This window comes from Somniosus microcephalus, chromosome 9 (assembly GCF_052327205.1).
Source record: "Somniosus microcephalus isolate GS21.2 chromosome 9, FLI_Smic_1.0, whole genome shotgun sequence".
NCBI lineage: Eukaryota > Metazoa > Chordata > Chondrichthyes > Squaliformes > Somniosidae > Somniosus > Somniosus microcephalus.
The window spans coordinates 61,389,329-61,414,613 of record NC_140995.1 but is presented as its reverse complement, the minus strand read 5'-3'; the positions used below and the strand labels follow the sequence as shown (position 1 = coordinate 61,414,613).

Genomic DNA, 25,285 nt, shown 5'->3' with positions numbered 1-25,285 from the left:
TCTGATGTATCTCTGTTCATTCTCTGTCCATTCCCTAAAGTTCATTGTCTGAATTTTCTCTGACCATTCTCATGAAGTTGCCCTGTCCGTTCCCTGTCCGTTCCCTGTCCGTTCCCTGTCCATTCTCTGATGTTTCGCTGTCCATTCTCTGAAGATTCTCGGTCCATTCAATGTTCATTCTCTGAAGATTCTCGGTCCATTCTCTGATGTTTCTCGGTCCATTCTATGATGTTTCTTTGTTGATTCTCTGAAGTTTCTCTGTCCATTCTCTGCCCATTCTCTAAATTTTCTCTGTCCATTTTCTGACAATTCTCTGAAGGTTTTCTGTCTATTCTCTAAAGTTTCTCTGTCCATGCTCTGATGTTTCTCTGTCCATTCTCTGTCTATTCTCTAAAGTTTCTCTGTCCATGCTCTGATGTTTCTCTGTCCATTCTCTGTCCATGCTCTGATGTTTCTCTGTCCATTCCCTGATGTTTCGACGTCCATTCTCTGAAGTTTCTCTCTCCATTGTCGGTCCATTCAATGTCCATTCTCTGAAATTATAGAGACGCGGGAGAAAGGCTGATGGACTGACAGTCAAAAATCATCCAATCGGGTAACGAAGGCCGGAATTTTGCCAGTGCTCACTGGACAGGATCAGTGGCAGGTCTGCAGTTAAATAGTAATTTATTGACAGCGGGTCAGGAACCCACTGTCAAATTGCGCCCACTTGCCTTTCCGATGTCGGGTCTGCCAGCGTGGAGCACACCCGACAGGCAGCGGTGGGGAAGCCAATTTAAATGATTAGTGGCTTGCTTACAGCCACTTAACAATGGTTTTGAACTTACCTTTTGAATTTGACAGTTCGCTCATGGCTTTCACGCTGTGGCTAGACCACATCTGTGGAGCTGAGGTGGGAGGTCAGTGGCCATTGAATTTGCTGATGAGTTGACAGCTTCAAATGTCAAGTAAAAGCTCCCACCTTAGAGATATCTTCCCTCAGCCACAATCTCTTCCTCACTGCATTTCCACAACAGATTTACCATGCTGCAAGTCCACGGAATCAAGATGGCGTCCGTGGCGGTCGCAGGGTAAGCGCTCTCCCTGAGTCGGTCGGCCCACTCCCGCTACAGATGCTGTGCATCGGCGCTGATGAGTTCGGCGAATCGGCGGGGAGGTAGCAGAAGCAGCGATGGAGACCACGACAACCCGCTGTAGCATGGCGGCCGGCAGCTCCTCGGCGGGAGGCTCGCCAGCGGACCGAGGGCGGGAAAAGCAGGCACTGGAAGGTCGGACACCGCGGGAGGCTCGGAGGTCAGACCAGGTGGAAGGAGAGCCAGGGAGAAGCAGGCCCCAGGACGTCAGTACCACGGCGGTTGAAGATTGTCGGGCAGGAGTGCGGGAAAGGCGGAGCGAGGCGAGAGCGGACCCTATTGTGATGGCGCCGATGAAGATGGCTGCCGTCCTTGCGGGCTCCATGCGTACCAGGCAGCTAAGTGTCCTTTGCTGCTTGGTGCGCTCGGCTCGTTAAGAAAAAAGCATTTCACTGACTGGATTTCACTTGTTGTATTTGGTTATGTGACAAATAAAATTGAAATTGAAATTTACACAAGTCTCCATCCAGTCTGACCTCATTACCTCTCTCACCATTGACAGATCGCTTCTGTCATCTCTACTTCACCTGCCATCTATTCCATCAGCATGGGTGCTCTTTATACTCTCTCACCTTGGTCCTCAGAATCCTATCACAATCAGCCCCAACACCAGCAGCACCAGGCACACCAGCAGCCCCAACAACAACACCACCAACCTTCTTCGCAATCACCTGATGTTTGAGGGGGCAGAGGGCATCAGCACCCGACCACATTGCTGCCCGGGAGGCCAGTGATGGCCTCACCATGGCCAGATTTACTTCACTTAAAGCTGTACACGCTGGCTGCCACATGATGTGCCAGGTTGGCACCAGTCCACACCAACACTATAAAGCATCCCTACAATGCCCAAGCCATTCCTTTCACACTCATCACCATTGCGGGGGTACCGTTAAGTCTCACCATTCACTGCAACTCAATAGGCTACTTCCAAAGGTGCACACAGATCTGTCAAAGAACGCAAAGTGTTCAAAATAAAGGTTTCAATATTTGAAAGCACATTAACAGAAACTTTACATGAACTTTGCATAAAACACACAAGTGCCTACCCTTGCATGTTGTTAGTTGGTATGATTGCACTAGGGTGAGTGTGAGGGGTGGCTAGTGAGATGGGGATGTGATAATGTAGATAGATAGGGATGGGTGGAGGTGCAAGGTAAGTTGGTGTGAGTAAAGATGTGCAGGAGTAGGGTAGGGAAGGCAGAGTGATGGGGATGTGATGAGAGGCACAGCAGGATGAGGTTGAGTGTGGCTTTGCACTAACGTTTCGTGATCTATTAAGATCATTGAAACGTTTGCAGCACTGCACCCAGGTCCTCGATCCAACTACGCAGGTCATAGGTCAGGACAGTTTCAACAGGGTCATTTTTTGGTCTACCCATTTACCCTTTCACGGGCGCTAATAATCTGACATTGAGACGCACCAGATAAAAAAGATATCTCGCGGTGTAGAAAGAATGAGCAATGTTGATCCCCATCTAATTTCTCGGCGGATTGACAGATATAAAATGAAATATGTTTACATTATGCTGTGCATTGTTCTTCTGTTACTAACCTCGGACTTCAAACTGTCGATATTCCTTAGTTTTAAGCAAAGGGTGCGCAAAGCAGAACCACGGAACCTGTGTGCGGAGCCGAGGGAGCAGGTAGTGTGTTAGGAATCCGACTGTCCCAGCCAAAGCATACAGCACAATACCAAGAAAGGGCTAGAACCAAGAAAGATGATTAATTAGAATCAAGATGTGGCTGTTCAAATAATCCAAATGCAATTCAGAACCTATAGCCAAACTTTCATAGCTGTCAGCTTTAACAATCGCAGGCTCTGGCATTTGTTTTATATTTCCTCGATTTAGTTGGACAGGTTCCTGTTAAAATGATACTGAATGATGGTCATGGAAGAGAGCAGCAAACCTTGGAGATAATGATCTACCCCCTGTAATCGCTGAGGTACATTGGCTCCCGGTCCGGCAACACCATGATTTTAAAATTCTCATCCTCATGTTCAAATCCCTCCATGGCCTCACCTCTCCATTGCCTGTAACCTCCACCAGCCCTACAATCCTCTGAGATCTCTGTGCTCCTCCAATTCTGGCCTCTCGTGCATCATCGATTTTAATTGGCAGCTGTGCCTTCAGCTGCCTCGGCCCTAAGCTCTGGAATTCCCTCCCTAAACTTCTCCGCCTCGCTACCTCTCTCTTCTCCATTAAAGTGCTCCTTAAAACATACCTCTTTGACCAAACTTTTGGTCATCTACCCTAATATCTCTGTATGTGGCTCGGAGTCAAATTTTTGCTCCTGCGAAGCGCCTTGAGATGATTTACTACATTAAAGGCACTGTATAAATGCAAGTTGTTGTAGTACAGCACTGCTGTCCAATACATTAGCCACTGGCCACATTTGGCTAATTGAAATCCAGATTTTGCTAATTGGATTTCTGATTAGTAGATAAAAATGAGTAATAGACACGGTCATTGGGCATGTGATCTCAATACTCACATTTTCATATAAAGTATGCATGTGAACTTTAACCTTTTTATATCAACAATTTCTATTGGACAACACTGGGTTACGGTAACAAACTCTGCAGAATTATCCTGGAGACTCCAGGAACTGAAAATTAATCTCCTGGACACTTCTGGAAGGAACTCAGGGAGAAAAATCAAAGGGGCATTCAAAAAAATGGCTGATTTTTCATCTTCTTTGAACACGGGGAAATGGCTGTTTGAATGACAGTAAAGAATCTGTTTGCTTTCCAATTGGCTGTGGGGGTGGAGCGTTGCGAGGATGGACGTGTTGGGCGACCAATGGTGGGTGTGTCCGGGCGGTCATGTGATGAAGCCTCCTGGAATACGTCCAACCAGAGTTGGTGACTCTACTTTGGTGCAGTGTTGCTGGGTGACAGCGAATAGTTGGACTCGTGTCCTTGCTCGTAATCCCACATCGCAGTTCAAATTCTAAGTTCGAGACAACATCTGGTTGAAGCTCTGACAATTCCCACAGGCAGAAAGGGGAAACTGGAGGGTTAGTCAACTTAGCAACGATCCCTAAACAAAGTCCTGGGACCAGGTCACTGGCTGCCCTTTCTCTGGGAATAGACTGTGCTTCTGAAGAGATTAAAAGCCGTACAAAAAAAAATGACAAAAAAGTAAACCTAAAATTAACCCTGGGGCTACATAAAAAATATTTGATATATTAGAGGGTCAATTAAAAGCCTTTCTTTAGTTCTCATACAAGAAATGTGCAACCAATGCTGCTCCCGGCCACAGGGAGAGACAGTTGTTGATAAAGGTCACAGGTCACAAATTGCTAACATCATCACCCAAACTCATATGGAGACATGGCCTATATAACATGTGAGCCATTAACTGGGTTCCTATGTTCAGTAACCTCGCTATACTGTCCTTCAGAATAGGAACACAAGAACAGGAGGAGGCCATTCAGCCCCTCGAGCCTGTTCCACCATTCAGTTAGATTATGGCTGATCTGTATTCTAACTCCATTTACCCACCTTGGTTCCGTAACCCTTAATGCCCTTATCTAACAAAAATCTATTGATCTCAGTTTTGACATTTTCAATTGACCCCCAGCCTCAACAGCTTTTTGGGGAGACAGTTCCAGATTTCCACTACCCTTTGTGTGCAGAAGAGCTTCCTGACATCTCCCCTGAACGGCCTAGCCCTAATTTTAAGGTTATGTCCCCATTTCTGGACTCACCCATCAGAGGAAATAGTTTCTCTCTATCTGCCCTATTGAATCCGTTAATCATCTTAAACACCTCAATTCCATCACCCTTTAATCTTCTATACTCAAGAGAATGTTCTTTATTATTTTTTATTATCTTAGGCTAATACTGGTGAGGATAAGTTATTGGAATATGTGCTCAAGGAGGTGATGGAAGGAGATATTTGTGCTCATGAAATTTAGGGTCGCAAGGGCTGCGTTGAGAGGTGATCTAATTGAAACGTATAAAATTCTTAGAGGGCTTGACAGGGTAGATGCTGAGAGGCTGTAGCCCCTGTCTGGAAAGTCTAGAACTAGGATCACAGTTTCAGGCTAATGGGTCGGCCATTTCAGACTGAGATGTGGAGAAATTTCTTCACTCAAAGGGTTGTGAATCTGTGGAATTCTCTAACCCAGATAGATTTGGATGCTCAGTCATTGAGTATATTCAGGAGTGCGATAGATAGATATTTGGACCTTAAGGGAATCAAGGGATATGTGGATCAAGCGGGAAAGTGGAGTTGAGGTCAAAGATCAGCCATGATTTTATTGAATGGCGGAGCAGGCTTGATGGGGCGCATGGCCTACTCCTGCTCCTAATTCTTACGTTCTTAGTCGTTATCAAGCACTCCCAGGGCAGACGCAGAGTAAAGCTCCTTCTACTCTATAGATGCCTGGTGCCGGGCTGCACGATGGTGGCCAGAACCACGCTAAGGGCCGTCACGGAGGGCCGAACTGGAGGTTGGCTAAAAGATGAAAATGACAGCGCGGGTCGCAGCCACACCTCACCTTCAAATACCGACCTGCCAGCGGAGTGCGGCCCGGTTCGTGACCCGCGAGGCTGGCGCTGACATCGACATTTCTGCCATGGGGTGGTAAGGGGCCACAGCGGGGCGCTAAGGAGTCGTGTCGCATGGCAATGATGTCAGCGCTGGCAGCGCAGCGGCCTGGGGTGTGGCACTTTCAGGTAGTTCCTCAGCAATGCCCCGCTGAATTTCTTGGGAGGCGCTACTTGCACCCACACCCCCCCCCCACCCCGGGTGATAGGCCCTTTGCGCCCCTTTAGTGATCCCCAGAGGCGCTAACAGCAGGCGCAAAGGAGCCGAATTTCACGGTCGATCAATCATTTAAGACCTTTGCAGGTAAATGAGAGGGCCTTTCAGCTCAGTAGGGCTAGGCTTGGTTCTAACTCAGGGAGTCGGGGGAGAAAGGACAAAGTTCTAACCAGCTACACCACCCAGCTCAAAAAGGGGTCGTTTTTAAAGTTTTTATTCAATGGGCTGCTCTCTTTTTTTTTTAAATAGACTTTCAGGAACTTTTTGGTTAACAATTTGCTGTTTAATAGTGTATGAGCAAGTCGCAAAGTTATGCTGTTAAAAACAAGAGAACTCCCCTTTGATAAATGTTATAAAATACCAATGCCCTGCTTAGAGCTCCCTTCCTGTCTGTATAGTTTTGCAGGTTCTTCAATATTTAGCAAACGGAATTTGCACCTGTGCTGTGAGCAGAAATGGCTGAAACATGTTCCGCTCATATAAAAGCTCTTGTTCATGGCCGACTTCAACAGAATTCAACTGATTTTTGTTCTTTCTCAAAACATTACGCTGTAACACATCTTGCCAAAGAAGAGCTTAAGTGCCAACATGGAAGAATGATACTCAATATGAACATATACCTTCAGTGAAAGGAAAACAGTGGTTGCGCTGATTGCGAAGGTTAGAAGGGTGATTACAGCACACATAACAAGATCAGACTTCAAGACTTCTCTCTGCAAAGACGCAAATACATTTAGGCATTATCCCAATAGGCAAACAAAACTATTACAAATGTTATTTTTTTAAACCTATTGAACAATGCAGTAAGCCTAACATACTTCCAATGACTACCAACCTGGAGAGCTCAAAAACCATCCTTCATCTTAACCCTTTAGAATCATACAGCATAGGACGAGGCCATTCGGCCCATTGTGTCTGTGCCAGCTCTTTGAAAGAGCTATCCAATTAGTCCCACTCCCCTGCAAAGAGCATAGCCCTGTAAATGTTTTCTTTTCAAGTATATATCCAATTCCTAAGTCAGTAACCAGAGGACACAGATAATTGGCAAAAGAACCAGAGGGGAGATGGGGAGTATTTTTTTACCCGGCAAGTTGTTGTGATCTGGAATGCACTGCCTGAAAGGGTGGTAGAAACAGATTCAGTAGTGACTTTCAAAAGGTATATACTTCAAAAGGAGAAATTTGCAGAGTTAAGGGGAAAGAACAGGAGGGAGTAGGACTAATTGGATTGCTCTTTCAAAGAGCCGGCACAGACATGATAGGCCAAATGACTTCCTTCTGTGCTTTATGATGCTATGTAACATTGCAAGCTTTTTGAGTGAAAGGTTTTCTAGATGCCAATACTGTCCCTGCCAACCAGTTGCTGGGAGCCTAGAGTTTCTAGGCTGGACCATTCCTGATCCACGCCCTGTGTAAGAAGCTCAAGATGTTGCTGTGCCAGGGTTGACCATTCCCATGAGCTAGGAGCTTCTCCTTTGGAGGAACTCGCATTGGTCAAACCACACCAACAGCAGAGACTTGAATGGTGTGAGGAGGAGGTAGCTGTTGTCTTCTCCTGAACCTTGTGACAGATCCCTAGCCCAAGGGGAAAAGGACGAAAGGAGCCTCCTCCTTCAAGGCTCCACCGGAACCAGAACAGGAACAGGAGGAGGCCATTCAGCCATTCGAGCCTGTTCCGCCATTCCATTAGACCATGGCTGATCTGTACCTTAACTCCATCTACCCACCTTGGTTCCATAACCTTTATACCCTTGCCTAACAAAAATCCATCAATCTCAGTTTTGACATTTTTAATTGACCCCCCGGCCTCAACAGCTTTTTTGGGGGCGGGGGGGGGCGGGAGTTCCAGGTTTCCACTACCCAAATCAAATCAAATCAAATCAACTTTTATTGTCATTGTTAGTGCACAAGTGCAGTACAACGAAATGTAGGCTTTGTGTGAAGTGCTTCCTGACCTCACCCCTGAATGGCCTAGCTCTCATTTTAAGGTTATGCCCCCTTGGTCTGGACTCCCCCACCAGAGGGAATAGTTTCTGTGTCTCTACCCTATCAACTCCTTTAATCATCTTAAACATCTCGATTACATCACCCCTTAATCTTCAATACTCAAGTGAATACAAGTCTAGTCTTTGCAACCTGTCCTCATAATTTAACCCTTTTAGCCCTGGTAACATTCTACTTCAGATTCTGGAATAAAACTGCAGTCTTTTGTTCTGAGAAGTAGTTAGGAGATCTAGCACTACATACAATTTAAGATATTTTATTTCAATGCCCCAAAGCAACACTGTTGTCAAATTATCACACAACAATGACTGACTGTGAGAAGGAATACATACCACAGAATTCCTCAGTGTTTCAGGAAGAACATCCTTGTTTTCTGACAAAGGATGTTCGGGATTCTGGACTTCCAATTCGTTGAACAGTTTGGAGCGAATGACAGACCTATAGTGAAAATGAAACACCCAATCAGATAGCAGCATGGCTGTGCAAACCTGTTTATGTAATCCGCTTTACCCCCTTAGTTACAGGTTTTTATACAACCATTTACCTGCCTTTATTCTGTATCCCTTGATATCCTTACCTAACAAAAATCTATCGATCTCCGCCTTGAAAGCTCCAATTGACCCCCAGCATCCACAACCTTTTTGGGGGAATGAGTTCCAGATTTCCACTACCCTTTGTGTGAAGAAGTGCTTCCTGACATCACCCCTGAATGGCCTGGCTCTAATTTTAAGGTTATGAGCCCCCTGTTCTGGACTCCCCCACCAGAGGAAATAGTTTCTTTCTATCTACCCTAACACATATTTCCAGTTGTGACTTGTATCGTTTTGTATGTGGGTTCAATGACAACACATTCATGAAAGAGAATGACTTTTTATCTAAAGTATGTTCAACTCAGTTAACAGCATTACAGGAGACACCATCTTAGAGATCCATCTAAAATGAAACTAAAACTAAACTGCTTGTCTCTCACATGCCCTCTGCTGGTCAGGCATAAATAATCAATCAGACAAATATGCTGGTAAGGCATCATAATCAAACAGGCAAATACCATCACTATTTGCTGATATCATTACATCTCCCTTTCTTAAAACAAAAGTATTTTACTTTTATCTAACAACATGTTTTCTTTGTATTACTCTGCATTTTAACTGTAACACTTAATGAACTTACATTATCATTATCAAGGTTTTTTAACCTTGTTTTGTGTGTTCACATGAAATATGTAAATACACTAGAACTTGAAGAGAGAATAAGATAACATTACTTCCTTCTATAACAAGAGTCCTTAAACTTGCTCAATGAGTCTCTCAGGAGGCTTCACGTGTCTTGAGGATTTTCTGATTGATTGTCCTTGAATCTGAGTTGTTGCCTCAGATGATGATTTCTCAGCTGTGTGATCAGGTTGTTCAACAGTATCAGTCTTTTGACCTGCTGTGTGATCAAGTTGTTCAACAGTATCAGTCTTTTGACTTGCTGTGGCTGGTCCCATGAGAAGATCTCGACGATTTCTTCTCAGAACAGCACCCTCATCTGTCTGAATGGTGTATGATCTTGGTTGAACTTCACTCAGGACAGTTCCCTTCTGAGTCCATATGTTTGTTTTGTCTTTGAACCTTACTTGGTCACCAGTGTGGAGTTCAGGTACGTTTTGTGTTCCTCTGTCATAGTAGTACTTTTGCTTTTCTTTCTGTTGTTCTTTGAACTTCCTCACTTTCTTCCCCTCTTTTGTTTTCAGGAGGTTCTCTGGGATGGGTAGGTTTGACCTTAGCAGGCGTCCCATAAGGAGTTGGGCTGGTGACATACCACACTCGAGCGGCGTTGTGCGGTATACAAGCATGCTCTGGTAGAAGTCAGTTCCACTGTCTTTTGCCTTGTACATCAGTCTTTTTACTGTCTGGACCGATTTTTCCACTAGTCCATTGGACTGTGGAAAGTGAGGACTTGACGTTGTGTGGACAAAGTCCCACTCTTTGGCAAAGTGTCGGAAACTTGCATTGTAAAACTGGGGTCCGTTGTCTGTGAAGACCTCGCTTGCCACGCCATGTCTGGAGAATATGGCTTTCATACATGTTATCACAGCATCTGCAGTGGTGGTGTACAGTCTACAAACCTCTGGATACAGGGAGTAATAGTCTGTGACTACAAGATAGTCCTTCCCTTGACATACGAATAGGTCAGCGCCTACCTTCTGGTAAGGTCTGTCTGGAGCTGGGTGTGGCTTTAGTGGTTCTACCGGATTGCTTGCTCGATATTTCAGGCATATTGTGCAGTTTGACACCTCATTTGTCACATCTTGGTTGATTCGTGGCCAGTACATCACCTCTCGTGCTCTTTTCTTACACTTTTCGATTCCCAGATGTCCTCCATGGATCCTTTTTAGCATCTCTTTTCTCAGACTCTTTGGGATAACTATTTTACTTCCTTTGTAGATGATGTCTTCGACCACTGATAGTTCCACCCTGCAGTTCCAGTACTCTGCCATGTCAGGTGAGCAGTCTTGCTTCATGTTGGGCCATCCATCCAAGATGCTTTTCCTCAGTCGTCTCATTGTTTCATCTTTGTTTGTCTCAGTCTTTATGAGCTCCATTTTTGCATCTGCTATGGGCAGTGCACTTGTGATCATGTTCACGTAGGCGTTCACTTTTTCATCCATTTTGGTGTTTGCGGGCTCACTTGGGTCAACAGCTCTGGACAACGTGTCTGCTGTATACATCAGCTTACCCGGTGTGTACGCAACATTCAGTGTATAGCATTGCAGCCTGATCATCATTCTTTGTATTCTAAGCGGACACCCATTTAGTGGCTTTTGGAACAATGCAATCAAGGGCTTATGGTCAGTCTCTACACTGATTGCTTTTCCTGACACAAACTGGTGAAATCTTTCACAGGCGTATGTGATGCTGAGCAGCTCCTTTTCTATTTGAGCATATCGCGTCTCCGCCTCTGTCATTGAGCGTAATGCATATGCAATAGGTTGCCAGTAGTCATATTTTTGCAGAAGAACAGCACCGAGCCCACTCTGTGATGCATCTGATGATATCTTGATGGGTCTCGCTGGGTCATAAAACCTCAGAACTGGTTCCTCTGTGAGCAGTTTCTTTAGATCACTCCATGACTTCTCATGCTCATGATTCCATTCCCATTCTATGTTCTTTTCAGTTAGTCGTCTCAGTGGCGCCATCTTTTCTGAGAGGTTGGATATGAATTTACCCATATAGTTGATCATTCCATTAAACCTCTGCACGTCCTTTTTGCATTGTGGCTTTGGCATATTCTCAATGGCGGACACCTTTCTGGGATCTGGTCTGATGCCCTCACTGCTAAGGATATCTCCCACGAATGTCAGTTCTGTCACCCCGAGCTGGCATTTCTCTCTATTCAGCTTCAGGTTTGTTTTCCTTGTTGCTTCCAGCACTTTTTTCAGTCTCTCGTCATGCTCAGTTCTCGTGGTTCCCCATACTATGATGTCATCCATTGATGTGTCAACTCCCTCCAGGTGCTCATAGATCATATGGATAGTTTTGTGATACACTTCAGGAGCTGAGGCAATGCCAAATGGTAACCTTAGGAATCTGTATCTGCCAAATGGACTGTTGAACGTGCACAGTCTTGAACTTGCCTCATCCAATTTCATCTGCCAAAATCCTGATGATGCATCTAACTTGCTGAAATACTTTGCATTTGCAAACTGTGCCATGATTTCCTCACGTGTAGGAAGCTTGAAGTGCTCTCTCTTTATTGCTCTGTTTAGATCTCTTGGATCCAGGCAAATTCTGAGCTTTCCATTCTTTTTGTCCACAACGACGAGGGAACTCACCCACTCAGTTGACTCATCTATCTTCTGAATCACGTTCAGGCTTTCCATCCTGTCCAACTCTGCCTTCAGTTGCTTTTGAAGAGCAAACAGGACTTTTCTGCATGGATGTATGACCGTTGGCATACTTTTATCTACTCTGATCGTGTGTTCTCCTGGAAGGCAGCCTAGACCCTTAAATAGGTCGTTGTACTCTTTCATGAGTTCATCATAGACTGTCTCTCCTTCGCTTTCCACAACGAGGACTCTCTTTACCAGGTTCAGTCTCTCACAGGCTATTAAACCTAGTATGGCTTGCACATCCTTTGGCACCACGATTAATGCTAGCGTGTGCTCTCTGTCCTTGTGTGTCACTTTGACAATGCATCTTCCTTTCACTGGTATATCAGTACCTGAGTATCCTGTCACTTTCACTTTTATTCCATGTATCTTTGGTCTGGGTCTAATTTTCTTAAAATCAGTCTCTGATATCACATTAACTTGTGCTCCAGTATCCAATTTAAATGGAATCTGTATGTCATTCACTTTTAGTGTCAACATCCAGTCTCTTTTTTCTTTTTTGTTTTCAGACACAACATCCACATAGAACTCCTCTATCTCGCTTTCATCTACTGCATGGACCTTGCTTTGTTGCGCTTGGTTCTTACAGCAACGGGCATAATGGTTGTTTTTGTTGCAACTATTGCATGTTTTACCATATGCTGGACACTTTTTTGGTGTATGCTGTGTACCGCATCAACTACATGACTTTCGATTGCCCCTTTCATTTTTGTTCGCTGGCCACGCCTCTTTTTTCACATTGGCGCTCTTTTTGTTAAACGGTTTGTGTCCGTTCTTTCTCACTGCATCCACATTGCAGCTACTGTCACTGAACAGCTCTTTTGCCTGCGACTTCACAGTCTCTGTAGCCCTACATAGTGCTATGGCTTTTCCCAGGTCTAGGTTTTGCTCTCTTAGCAGTCTTTCCCTTAGACCATTATCTGGAATACCACACACCAGTCTGTCTTTTATCAGCGAGTCTGTCAGTCCCCCAAATTCACATGTTTTGCTTCAGTTTCTCAGTTCAGTCACATACTGATCAATAGTCTCACCCGTTTTCTGTACACATGTGAAAAATCTGTGCCTCTCAAACGTCACGTTACGTTTAGGTATGCAGTAGGCCTCAAACTGTTCCATTATTTTATCTAGCTTCATTTTGTCTCCATCAGCAGCGAATGTGAAGTTATTATACACCTCCAGCGCTTCATCACCCACGACATGTAAGAACACTGACGCTTTCATTTTATCACTTTTCTCGTCAGCTCCGATTGCCGCTATATACAACTCCAAACGTTGTTTGAATCTCCTCCAATTTTCAGCCACATTACCTGTCAACTGAAGCTTCGCCGGTGGGTGTAAACCTTCCATTTTTCCACTTCGTTAGCTATTCTCCAATGGTAAGTAACGATGTTCTCTTTTGGCTTGCTAATATGTGGAGAGCTGATTTAACTTCAGATTTTTCCTCTTCATCTCTTTCAATCACTTCTAACACCATGTATTGATTTCTTTGTGGGTTCAATGATGAGACATTTATGAAAGAGAATGTCTTTTAATCTAAAGTTTGTTCAATCTATGTTAACAGCATTACGGGAGACACCATCTTAGAGATCCATCTAAAACGAAACTAAAACTAAACTGCTTGTCTCTCACATGCCATCTGCTGGTCAGGCATAAATAATCAATCAGGCAAATATGCTGGCAAGGCATCATAATCAAACAGGCAAATACCATCACTATTTGCTGATATCATTACATGACTCACTGCCCTCGGGCTGCCACTCTCTCCCTCCTGACCCGCTTCCTGCTTCACCAACACACCTGCTCCACACTCCACTGACGTTCCAGGTCACTCTTCAGATGAGAGCCCATGAATTCAGGGATTTCAATTTTGATGCTTTTTAAAAAAAACTCCCTTTATGCAGCACTGCAGGAACAAGCGAACTATATAGTGGAGCTTAGAACAGAAGCTGAGGATAGTGAGAAGATACCAGTGAGAGCGAGGCTGAGGAGAGCGAGACCAGGGGTCTGTGAACTGGGGGGGAAGGGGGTCTGTGAAGTGGGGGGAAGGGGGTTTGTGAACCAGGGGAAGGGGGTTTGTGAACCAGGGGAAGGGGGTCTGTGAACCGGGGGGAAGGGAGTCTGTGAATTAGGGGGAAGGGGTCTGTGAATTAGGGGGAAGGGGGTTTGTGAACCAGGGGAAGGGGGTCTGTGAACTGGGGGGAAGGGAGTCTGTGAATTAGGGGGAAGGGGTCTGTTGTGTCTGTGTGTTGATAGAGACACTGAAGACAGGAGTTGGTTTCATAGGTGTTTACTAAACAAAGTCTGGAGGGGAACTAACGGATACAACACAATACTCAGGCTTATATAGCCCGAGTGGCCATTACCGGCATTACAGTACACATGGGGCTCTAAAAGGCACATACACTACAATTACTCCCCTTTTAGCTAACCAGTACATAATATTTTAAGTAATTATTAATTACATGTTACAAGAAAAATAATCTATACATTGCTGCAGTTAATTAATTATAAGTCAGTCTCTCTGGAGGCTTCCTGACTTGGTCCGGATAACGCCTCGGTGGTGTAGTGGTTTCTGGTGGTGTAGTAGGTTCTTTTAGCACGGCTGATTCGGCTTGAATGCCAGTGTCGGGTTCATCGGGTTCCAGTATCACCGGATCGGAGGTAGATATAGGTATCTCTACTTCATCGTTAGGCGTATAGAGTTGTGGTGTAGGTTGTCCCTTTTCGGATGACTCTATGATTTGGTCAGCATGGCGCCTTATTATGCTTTCTCCGATGTCCACGGTATACATCAGTGGTCCTAGTCGTGTGCAGATAGTTCCAGGCTGCCATTTCTCGGTACGGTAGTCCCGGGCCAAAACTTGTTGACCTATCTGGAAGGTTCTAGTTGGCCTTTCATTCATGCCTTGAAATTGTCGGTTCTCCACGTCCCTTCTGATGTTGGGCTTGATCAAATCCAGCCGGCATCTTAGGCTTCTATTGAAGAACATCATGGCGGGAGTTTGGTTTGTAACCATATGTGTTGCATTCCTGTATGCGAACAAGAAGTTATCCACCTTGTGCTGAAGTTTTATGTCTTCATTACCCATGGCCTTTATGGCCTTCTTGAAGGTCTGGACAAATCTTTCAGCCAATCCATTGGTGGCGGGATGGTATGGGGCGGACGTGTAGTGCTTAACCCCAATGTTTTTAAAGAACTTCCTGAATTCTTCGGACACAAATTGCGGTCCATTATCAGAACAGATCTGTTCCGGCAGCCCATTCCTGGCAAATATGGTCCTTAATACTGTGATGGTTTTTTCTGTGGTGGTGGAGGACATCTTGATTACCTCCGGCCACTTGGAGTGTGCATCAACCGCGATTAAGAACATTGAGTCCATAAATGGACCAGCAAAGTCGATGTGTACCCTTTGCCAGGGAGATGAGGGCCACTCCCATGGATGTAGAGGGGCTTGGGGTGGAGCGTTTTGGACCTTCTGGCATCCTAGGCAGCTCTTGGTCATTTCTTCGATGTCTCCATCGATACCTGGCCACCATACAAACGCTCTGGCTAGGTTCTTCATTTTCACTCCACCCAGATGCCCCTCGTGAAGCTCCTTTAGCACTTTATCCTGGAGTTTGGGTGGAATCACCACTCTGGATCCACACATCAAGGTTCCTCGGCATACTGACAGCTGTTCTCTTCTTTGCGAGAATGCTGGCAACAGTGGTTCGCCATGTGCTGGCCATCCCTTCACCGTTAAGTCGTAGACTCGTGAGAGAGTCGGGTCATTTCTTGTATCCTTTTCAATGGCAGAATTTGTTACTGGTAGACATTCCACTATGGTTGAGTGGAACATCTCCACTGGGTCTACTGTAGGTGCCTCTTCCACCGTTGGCAACGGTAGCCGCGATAAACCGTCAGCATTCCCATGCTGTTTTGATCCTTTGTATTCTATGTTGTATTGGTGTGCCCCTAGAAAAAGGGACCACCTCTGTAGCCTTTGCGCTGTCATAATGGGAACACCCTTTTTAGGGTTGAATATGGAGATGAGGGGTTGATGGTCAGTCAACAAGGTAAATTTTTGTCCGTGTAGGTAATGGTTGAATTTCTTAACTCCCCATACCAGGCTGAGTGCTTCCCTGTCGATTTGGGCATAGTTACGCTCAGCTGAGTTCAATGAGCGTGACGCAAAAGCTATCGGCCGTTCCGAGCCATCAGGGAATTTATGCGATAATACTGCTCCTATGCCGTAAGGGGATGCATCGCACGCCAGTCTGATTGGCAGTGATGGGTTGTAATGAGCCAAAACTTCTTTGGACGTGATTAAGTCTTTGCATTTATGGAAGGCACGTTTACAGTCTTCGCTCCATTTCCAAATTACTCCTGTTTGTAGCAGTTCATTAAGAGGGTGTAGAAGAGGTGATAAGTTCGGTAAAAATTTATGATAGTAATTTATTAATCCCAGGAACGACCTTAATTGTGAAACATTTTCAGGTGCTGGGGCTTTTATGATCGCTTCAATTTTTTCCAGTGACTTATGCAACCCTTCCTTATTAAGTATGTGGCCACAATATGATATTTGATTTTGGAAAAATTCGCACTTGAGGCGATTTGCTCGTAGGCCCTGTTCTCTCAGCCTAGTGAGCACCTGCTCCAAATTGGCAAGGTGCTCGTTGCCGTTTTCTCCTGTTACAAGGATGTCGTCTAGGTAGCATAGAGTCCCCGGAATCCCTTGGAGGACTTGCTCCATAGCTCTTTGCCAGATAGCTGGAGCGGATGCTACTCCGAAAACCAGTCGATTGTATTGGTACAGATCTTTGTGTGTATTTATCGTGAGATATTTTTTAGAGGCCTCTTCAACCTCCATCTGTAAATATGCCTGTGCCAAGTCAATTTTGGTGAAACATTTCCCTCCGGATAGTGAGGCGAAAATATCTTCTATCCTCGGAAGAGGATACTGTACCGTGTGAAGGACCGGGTTTACAGTCACATTGAAGTCTCCACAGATGCGAATTTTTCTCTGTTCTTCAGATTTATCATTCTACAATGCTTTCTTCATGACTGGGACGATGGGTGTTGCCCACTCGCTCCAATCTATTTTAGATAATACGCCTGCCTTTTCCAAATTCTCCAGCTCTGCCTCGACTGCTGGACGAATTGCGTATGGCACCGGTCTTGCCTTAAAAAACTTGGGAATTGCTGCATCTTCCGCTTTTATTGAGGCGGTGATGCCTTTCAAGGTTCCTAGTTTCTCTTGAAACACTTCCTTGGCGTTAGCCAAGATGTCTTTTAATCGTTCAGGTATGACGTCATCATCATTTTTTTCCTTACTGGTCACCGTCAGTGCCTGAATGGAGTGCCAGTCTAAGCGTATTTTCCTGATCCATTCACGTCCCAACAGCGGTGGACCACCATCTTGTAGAACGTATAAATACAACTTCTGTATTTCCTTGCCATTGTATACAACAGGCACCCTTATTTTTCCTTTAGGGTATACTTTCTGTCCCGTATATGTTTTCAAGATAATGGATGTGTCTTTTAAAGGTACAGGTAGACTATCCTTTATCCGAAAACCTCGGGACCAGCCGTGTTTCGGTTTTCAGAAAATTTCGGATTTCGGAAGGTGGGTCGGCGGGGGTCCACGGGGCGGTCGGCAGGGGTCCGCGGGGGGGTCGGCGGGGGTCGGGATCGGCGGGGGTCCGCGGGGGGGGTCGGCGGGGGTCCGCGGGGGGGTCGGCGGGGGTCGGCGGGGGCGTTGGCGGGGGTCCACGGGGGGGTCCGTGGGGGGGTCGGCGGGGTCAGGGTCGGCGGGGTTCCGCGGGGGGGTCGGTGGGGGTCGGGGTCGGCGGGGGTCCGCGGGGGGGTCTGCAGTCGTGGCTTGTCCGTCGCTGCTAGCCTGGAATGCAATGAAGTTCCGCATTTCCACCAACAGGTCGTCGTGCTCGGTCGGAACAGGGGCCGGCACCGCCGCGGGCTCAGAGCTCTCGTTGCTTTCGAGCCTTTGGAAGAGAGTCAGGTGGTTCCGCGGGGGGGTCGGCGGGGGGTCGTGCGCACGACTTACGCTGGTCCTCTGCTCAGCGTAAGTCGGCGGGGGTCGGGGTCCGCGGGGGTCGGGGTCCGCGGGGGTCTGCGGGGGGGTCCGCGGGGGGGTCGGGGTCGGTGGGGGTCCGCGGGGGGTCGTGCGCACGACTTACGCTGACCCTCTGCTCAGCGTAAGTCGTGTGCCACTCTGGTCATGTCGTGCGCACGACTTACGCTGAACGAAAAAACCTTCGGTTTTTAGAGGGTTTCGGTTTTCGGACGTTCGGATAAAAGGTAGTCTACCTGTATATGCGGAAATAGCCGCTCGTAATCCCATCGATTTATGACGGTCAGAGCTGATCCTATATCTAGCTCCATTTTAACTGGGGACCCTGCTATTGTGAGGGTAACCCAAATGGTCTGGTAATCTTCTTTGGCAATTACATTATGTAATTTGAGAGAGCTTAGTCTCTTGTTCCCGGAGTCGCTATAGCTCTTCTGGTCTTCGGAGCTACTGTCCGTCATCATTTGTACCTTTCTGTGCTTTTCCTTATTGATGTTTTTCCTGTTAGTGGATTTTTTGTTTCCAGATCGGCATACACGTGTAATGTGTCCCATCTTTCCGCATTGCCTGCATGCTTTGTCCTTGAACCAGCAGTCCCTCTGGTCATGGGTGGATCTGCCGCAGCGATAACATCTCTCGAAACCCCGTGTCATTTCATGGGTGCCGAAGTCCTGTGGCTTTTGCTGTATCTCTGCAGCTCCTCTTGCACTGAAAGCCTTGTCCAGTGTTAAATCTTTCTCAGAAAATAGCCTTTTTTATGTTCCTACACTTAGGAGACCACAGACGAATTTGTCTCGTAGAGAATCTGCCAGTCCTGCCTCGAATTGGCAGTGTAGGGTATCAACAATCTCCTTAAAATTCTTGTCCATCGGTTCAGCTGGAGTGATTAAGTTTCGTAACAGCTTGTATGTCTTTGTGCCCATTAGATTTAGAAGTACTGAAGCTTTTTTTTCATCTTCTATTCCATTTGCGGTGCAATATACCTCCACTCTTTCCACATATGTGGTCCAATCCTCTATTTCATTATCAAAAGCATCAATATTGCCAGAATTAGGCATCTTAGAAAAGATATGGCGCTTCCCGCGCTTTTCTTTCTTTTCTGCAGAAAAGATATGGCGCTTCCCGCGCTTTCCTGCCGCTGCTGCCAATGACAACGCTGTTTCCCGCGGTTTCCGTTCTTTTTTATTTATTTATTTATTTACAGTTGGAGACTCGTTCCCGCCGGACTCTCTCTCTAGGTCTGAACGCCGACCTGCTTGCAGCGCCGGCCGTCTCCCGAGTGCTCCCTCCCCGTCTGTTACTGCTTGCCTCCACTTTCGCTGCTTGGCCCAGCTGTAGAGCCAGCCGCTGGAGTCCCAGCCTGACGCCCAGGAAGGATTACCGCAGTACCTGCCACCAGCTTGGCCAGCTGGTGAAACAACAGCTTCTTTCACTTCTTGATTCTTCTGGACGCCAGAGGAATTGATGTCCTTGAGATGCTGCCGAATTGTAGGTAAGTCCGTTTCCACTTCGTCACCACTGTTGTGTCTGTGTGTTGATAGAGACACTGAAGACAGGAGTTGGTTTGATAGGTGTTTACTAAACAAAGTCTGGAGGGGAACTAACGGATACAACACAATACTCAGGCTTATATAGCCCGAGTGGCCATTACCGGCATTACAGTACACATGGGGCTCTTAAAGGCACATACACTACAGGGTCTGTGAATTAGGGGGAAGGGGGTTTGTGAATTAGGGGAAAGGAGGTCTGTGAACCGGGGAATCGCGTATGTGAACTGGGGGAAGAGGGGTTCTGTGAACTGGGGGGAAGGGGTTCTGTGAACTGGGGGGAAGGGGGTCTGTGAACTGGGGGGAAGGGGGTCTGTGAACCAGGGGAAGGGGGTTTGTGAACTGCGGGAAAGGGGGTCTGTGAACCAGGGGGGAGGGGGTTTGTGAACTGGTGGAAGGGGGTCTGTGAACCAGGGGGGAAGGGTTTGTGAACTGGAAGAAGGGGGTTTGTGAACTGGGGGAAAGGGGTTTGTGAACTGGGGGAAAGGGGTTTGTGAACCGGGGGAAGGGGGTCTGTGAACTGGGGGAAAGGGGGTTTGTGAACCGGGGGAAAGGGGTTTGTGAACCGGGGGAAGGGGGTTTGTGAACTGGGGGAAAGGGGGTTTGTGAACCGGGGGGAAGGGGGTTTGTGAACTGGGGGAAAGGGGGTCTGTGAACCAGGGGAAGGGGGTTGGTGAACTGGGGGAAAGGGGGTTTGTGAACCAGGGGAAGGGGGTTTGTGAACCGGGGGAAAAGGGGGTCTGTGAACCAGGGGAAGGGGGTTTGTGAACCGGGGGGAAGGGGGTTTGTGAACCTGGGGAAGGGGGTCTGTGAACTGGGGGTGTAGGGGTTCGCAAAATCCCCATAGTCCCCGAAGATCGGGAAATATTAATCCACATCGTGGACGAAGACTTTGTGTGATTTAAATAGTCTCTGGGTTGGACAATGTTTTAAAACGTGCCCAGAACCGCAAAAGGCTGCGTTAAGGAGCCCGTGAGCTAAGCAGCACTTGGACACCGGAATCAAAGGACTTTGTGAAAATCGCACACTTTAAGATAGTACATTTTATTTTAAAAAAAAGAGATGTACTCTTGAGTTTTGAACCTCATGGAAACAGAATTTTCAGCAGGAAAAAGGACAGACAGGCCATTAGCATTTGAATGGAGCCCAAGCTGTCAATCACCCTGTGGTATTGGGTGGGTCAGGTAACCTACAAGCTGTTTGTTTACACTGGGGAGTAGCCCGTTTGAATCTGCCAATCAAAGGCAATTCAGCGAGTTTCCCCGCCCTGCAGCAGATGATCGATTTGTTTACTGAAACTGCTACCTTGTTGACACAAAGGATTAAACCACTTAGGCTGCAGTTTCAGTGACCACAGACAATGGGTTTCTGTTTACACTCCTCCCAGGACATAGGTTTGAATGGAGTTCTATTACTATCAGGATGAATGAAGACACATTCAAACCACTCCAAGCTTTATTCAAAAGCCATCACAGACAATTGGAGAAAATGTATCCACAACGGTGCCGCACTACGTGAAAAGAATCTCCAGCGTGCCACTGAGGATAAATGCCAGCGCCGTAAGGAGAGACAACAACTTAAGAAGAGCCATACTCCCGTTACTACCAATAGTCTTACATGCCCACACTGTAGTAGAGTCTGTGGATCTCGGATTGGCCTCCACAGCCACCTGAAGACCCACAAGTAGATGACTGATGAAGGACATACCATACTCGAATTCGAGTGGTCGCCGATGATGATGATGATGGTATTGGGCGGGTCGGGTAACCTACAAGCTGTTTGTTTACACTGGGGAGTAGCCCGTTTGAATCTGCCAATCAAAGGCAATTCAGGGAGTTTCCCCGCCCTGCAGCAGATGATCGATTTGTTTACTGAAACTGCTACCTCATAATCAGAAACACTTTCTTCCGACAAAAAAACAAGTACAAAACCTCTTGGAGGCACCCCCGCTCAAAATTGTGGCATCTCATTGACTATGTCATTGTACGGGCAAGGGATCGTCATGATGTTCTGGTCACTAGGGCCATGTTCAGCACTGATGACTGCTGGACAGATCATCGCCTTATCCAAGCAACTATGTCCCTCAAACTAAAGTCCAAGATACGTGCTCAGAAGAAGCAGTCCCGGCCAAAATTAAACATTGAATGTCTTGAGGACACTGCCATACAGCAGTGCTTTCAGGATTCCATCAGGCAAAGTCTTCCAAAGGAATACCCACATGATACTGGAGAACACTGGGAACTGCTGAAAGCCACTATCCTCAACACCTCCCAGAACATACTCGGTTTCAAGTCCAGAAAACATCAGGACTGGTTTGATGAGAATGACTCAGAAATTGAGCAGCTCATAGAAAGGAAAAGGAAAGCTTTCTGCGCCTGGCAAAGCAACATCAGCAGCAAGGCCAAAAGAGAGGCTCATGCTAGAGTTAAGGCAGATATCCAGCAGAGAATAAGGGAGATGAAGAACAACTGGTGGTCTCAAAAGTCCCTAGAAATACAACGTATGGCTGATACTGGGGACTCCAGAGGCTTCTTCAGTGCCACCAAGGCAGTTTTCGGACCAAGCTACCGTGGCTTAAACCCCTTACGCTCTAAGGATGGTTTAACTCTGCTCAAGGACAAGGAGGCAATTGACACAAAATGGAGGGAGCATTTTCAAGAACTGCTCAACCGACACAGTAGCGCAGATCTGGAGTCCATCAATCAATTGCTGCAGAGACCAGAAAGGGAGGAAATGGGGGCACCCCCAAGCATTGTAGAAGTGCAGAATGCCATCAGGTCCATGAAAAACAACAAAGCTGCTGGCTCAGATGGGATTCCCGCAGAAATCCTTAAAAAAGGTGGCCCTGAGCTCCTGACACACATACATGCCTTCCTCCTAAAAATATGGCAGCAGGAAGAAATTCCACAAGATCTCAGAGACGCTTTGATTGTCACTATCTTTAAAAAGGGGGAAAAGTCGGTGTGTGGTAACTACCGAGGTATCTCCCTTCTTTCTTCCACAGGAAAAGTGCTTGCCCGTGTCCTTGCTAACAGACTTTTGCCGTTATCTGAGGAGGTGCTTCCGGAGTCGCAGTGTGGTTTCCGACCATCCAGAGGAACAGCTGATATGATCTTCACAGCACGTCAATTACAGGAGAAATGCCGTGAACAAAAGCAACCACTGTTCATAGCTTTCATAGACTTAACTAAAGCTTTTGACACCGTCCACCGCCAGACTTTATGGTATATCTTGTCTAAGCTTGGTTGCCCCGATAAATTCATCTTAGTTCTGAGGCTGCTACATGACAACATGTCCGCAGCAGTTCTCAGCAGCAGCGGTTCTATTTCAGAGCCCTTTACAGTTGAGACAGGAGTAAAACAGGGCTGCATCATTGCTCCAACCCTTTTTGCAGTGTTCATCTCAGTTATCCTCCATCTCATCGGCAATGATCTGCCCACCGGAATTCCAATCCTTTACCGTACTGATGGCCGACTTTTCAATCTCAACAGGCTTAAGGCCAAGAGCAAAGTCTCCATTGTTGTGTATGTAACCTGTTCCACCTTAAGAGAGCTTAAGCCTGTTCCACCTTAAGAGATGTACTACTTTCTCAGGCTGCTGTAGACGTAATACCAGGGGTGAACACACCGGTATATAAGCACTGTGCAGTAATCTTGTATTCAGTATAGTCCCTACCTCCAACCAGTAAAGACCTGTTTGAGTTATACGTTTAAGTCTTTGTGTTAATTGTTCAATACAATACACATACTTAACACTGGCGACGAGTCAGGTTCTTACCCTGCGGCAGTTATTCCACGGCGGTTGAAGAGAGGTTTCAAACCTCACCACTCACCACCCCACTGGAAGCGACAGGCATTAGGACCCTGAAGCCTCCATCAGCTTGTGAACCGGAGTAGAAGACAGGACTGGGGAAGAGAGAGGTACAGGGCGATAGCGATCGGCAGATAAGGGCCGGGCCGCTTTGAAGTGAGGGGCGCAGCCGGGCCATCGATCGCAAGCACTGATAAGGGCCGGGCCGCTTTCAAGTGCGAGGCGCAGCCGGGCCATCGATCGAAACCCCTGATAAGGGCCGCACTCGGGCTGAAAGGCGCAGCGTCGGCAGACACTGAAGGCGCGAGAGCCGCGGTGAAAAGCGCGGGCCATCGATCGCAGCGGAGATAAGGGCCGCACTCGGGGCTGAAGGGAGACGGCGTCGGGGGACGGGTGAAGACCGCCAAGCGCGGGAAAACCGCCATTTTGTGGGCGGAGGATGACGGCAAGAGCGGGAAGCCGCCATCTTGGATAGCAAAAAAAAAAAATCTGAGAAATTGCAAATCTGATAAAGTACTACAATGCCTAAACACGGGAATATTAGCAACTTTGATAGTGACATCGAAGATTGGGCCATATATGTTGAACGAGTTAAAAATTATTGTAAGGCCAATAAAATTCGTGAGGCTGATAAAGCACTAACATTATTAAATTTAATGGGTGCGAAGACATACGGGCAATTGAAACACCTGTTATCACCAGATGAACCGGCGGATAAGACGTTCGATGAAATTGTTACTGTCCTGAAAGATCATCTAAACCCCATGCCGCTAATGCTAGCGGAACGATTTAAATTTTACGACAGAAGGCAGCTACAGCATGAAAGCAATGCTGAATATTTGCTGGAATTGCGTAAATTAGCGAAATATTGTCAGTTTGGAACGGGACTGACAGATGCACTACGAGACAAATTTGTGTGTGGTTTATTTAAACAGGATACACAAAAGCGACTGCTCGAGGAGAATGAGCTGACACTTGAGAAGGCGGTCACTATGGCAGCAGCACACGAAGCCGCAGCGAGAGGCACGGCAGTAATGCAGCTACGGTCACCGGAGCTCAGTGCACACAAATTGGGTGTGAGTTCTGTTAAATGTTATCGTTGTGGAAAGACAACGCATGATCAGAACCAGTGTTGGTTTAAAAACCAAGAATGTAGAACTTGTGGTAGGCTTGGACATATAGCTAGAGTATGCAGGTCAGCGAAGAAGACCAGCAACAAGAAGTCACCGCAAGGGAAATACGCAAAGGTACACAAGGTGGCCGAACAGGAGTCCGATTCAGACGCAAACAGTATTGAACTGGCTAGCTTAAGGGTACTCAACGTTGGTAAGGGTGCAGACCTCCAGACAATTTGGGTTACTCTTCAGATAGAAGGAGTCCAAGTAAAAATGGAATTGGACACTGGATCGGCATTGTCGGTCATGAATAAGAAAGATTACAGAAGGTTATTCCAACATATTCCCCTACAGGATACGGAGATTATATTGACAACCTACACGGGGCAGAGAGTGTACCCCATCGGGACAATAAAGGTTGCAGTGGCCAACAAGGGCGAAGGAAGTCAAATAATGGACCTATATGTGCTACCGGAGGGAGGTCCACCACTACTAGGCCGGGAGTGGTTTAGAAACATAAATATGGACTGGCATTCGCTAAAAGCCATAAAGAGTGAGAACTCGGTGCAGATAATCAGCCCAGACTCTAGAACTGATGATGGTAAGACCAACCCATGTGCAAAAGACAAAGTTTCAGCACAGAATTCCACTGAGCAACAACAACATAGTTTAACAGAGAATTCTGAGTCTGTCAAGTCTACTGATATGCACATTTTTGAGGGACACTGGGCTCGAACTCAACTCCATTTCAAACTACAACAGCAATTAGAACAAATGATTCGCCGTTTTGAGCAAGAGATGAATGAAATAAAAAAGTTCTTTGTTACAGAGTGGGAGAATCTGGAAAGGCAACAGAAGCAACTGATGGAGAAAATGGAGCAGGAGCACACCAACCATCTGCGCGAGGAGGCCGAACGAATCAAAGCTGATTCAGGTTCTGAAGGTGCGTGCCATAATCTGGTG

At 46.6% G+C, this 25,285-nt stretch overlaps 1 protein-coding gene across 1 annotated transcript in view; it reads right to left on the bottom strand.

Moving 5' to 3' along the window:
* The window catches only part of pcnx2 (pecanex 2), a 946,160-nt gene that overhangs the window by 574,252 nt on the left and 346,623 nt on the right, over positions 1-25,285 (bottom strand). Inside the window, exons 17-19 of the mRNA XM_085996657.1 lie at positions 8,241-8,346; positions 6,526-6,618; positions 2,686-2,836 (exon numbers count right to left, since the gene is read on the bottom strand). Coding sequence (XP_085852783.1) covers positions 2,686-2,836; positions 6,526-6,618; positions 8,241-8,346 — 350 coding nt within the window. The remainder of the gene's footprint in view (positions 1-2,685; positions 2,837-6,525; positions 6,619-8,240; positions 8,347-25,285) is intronic.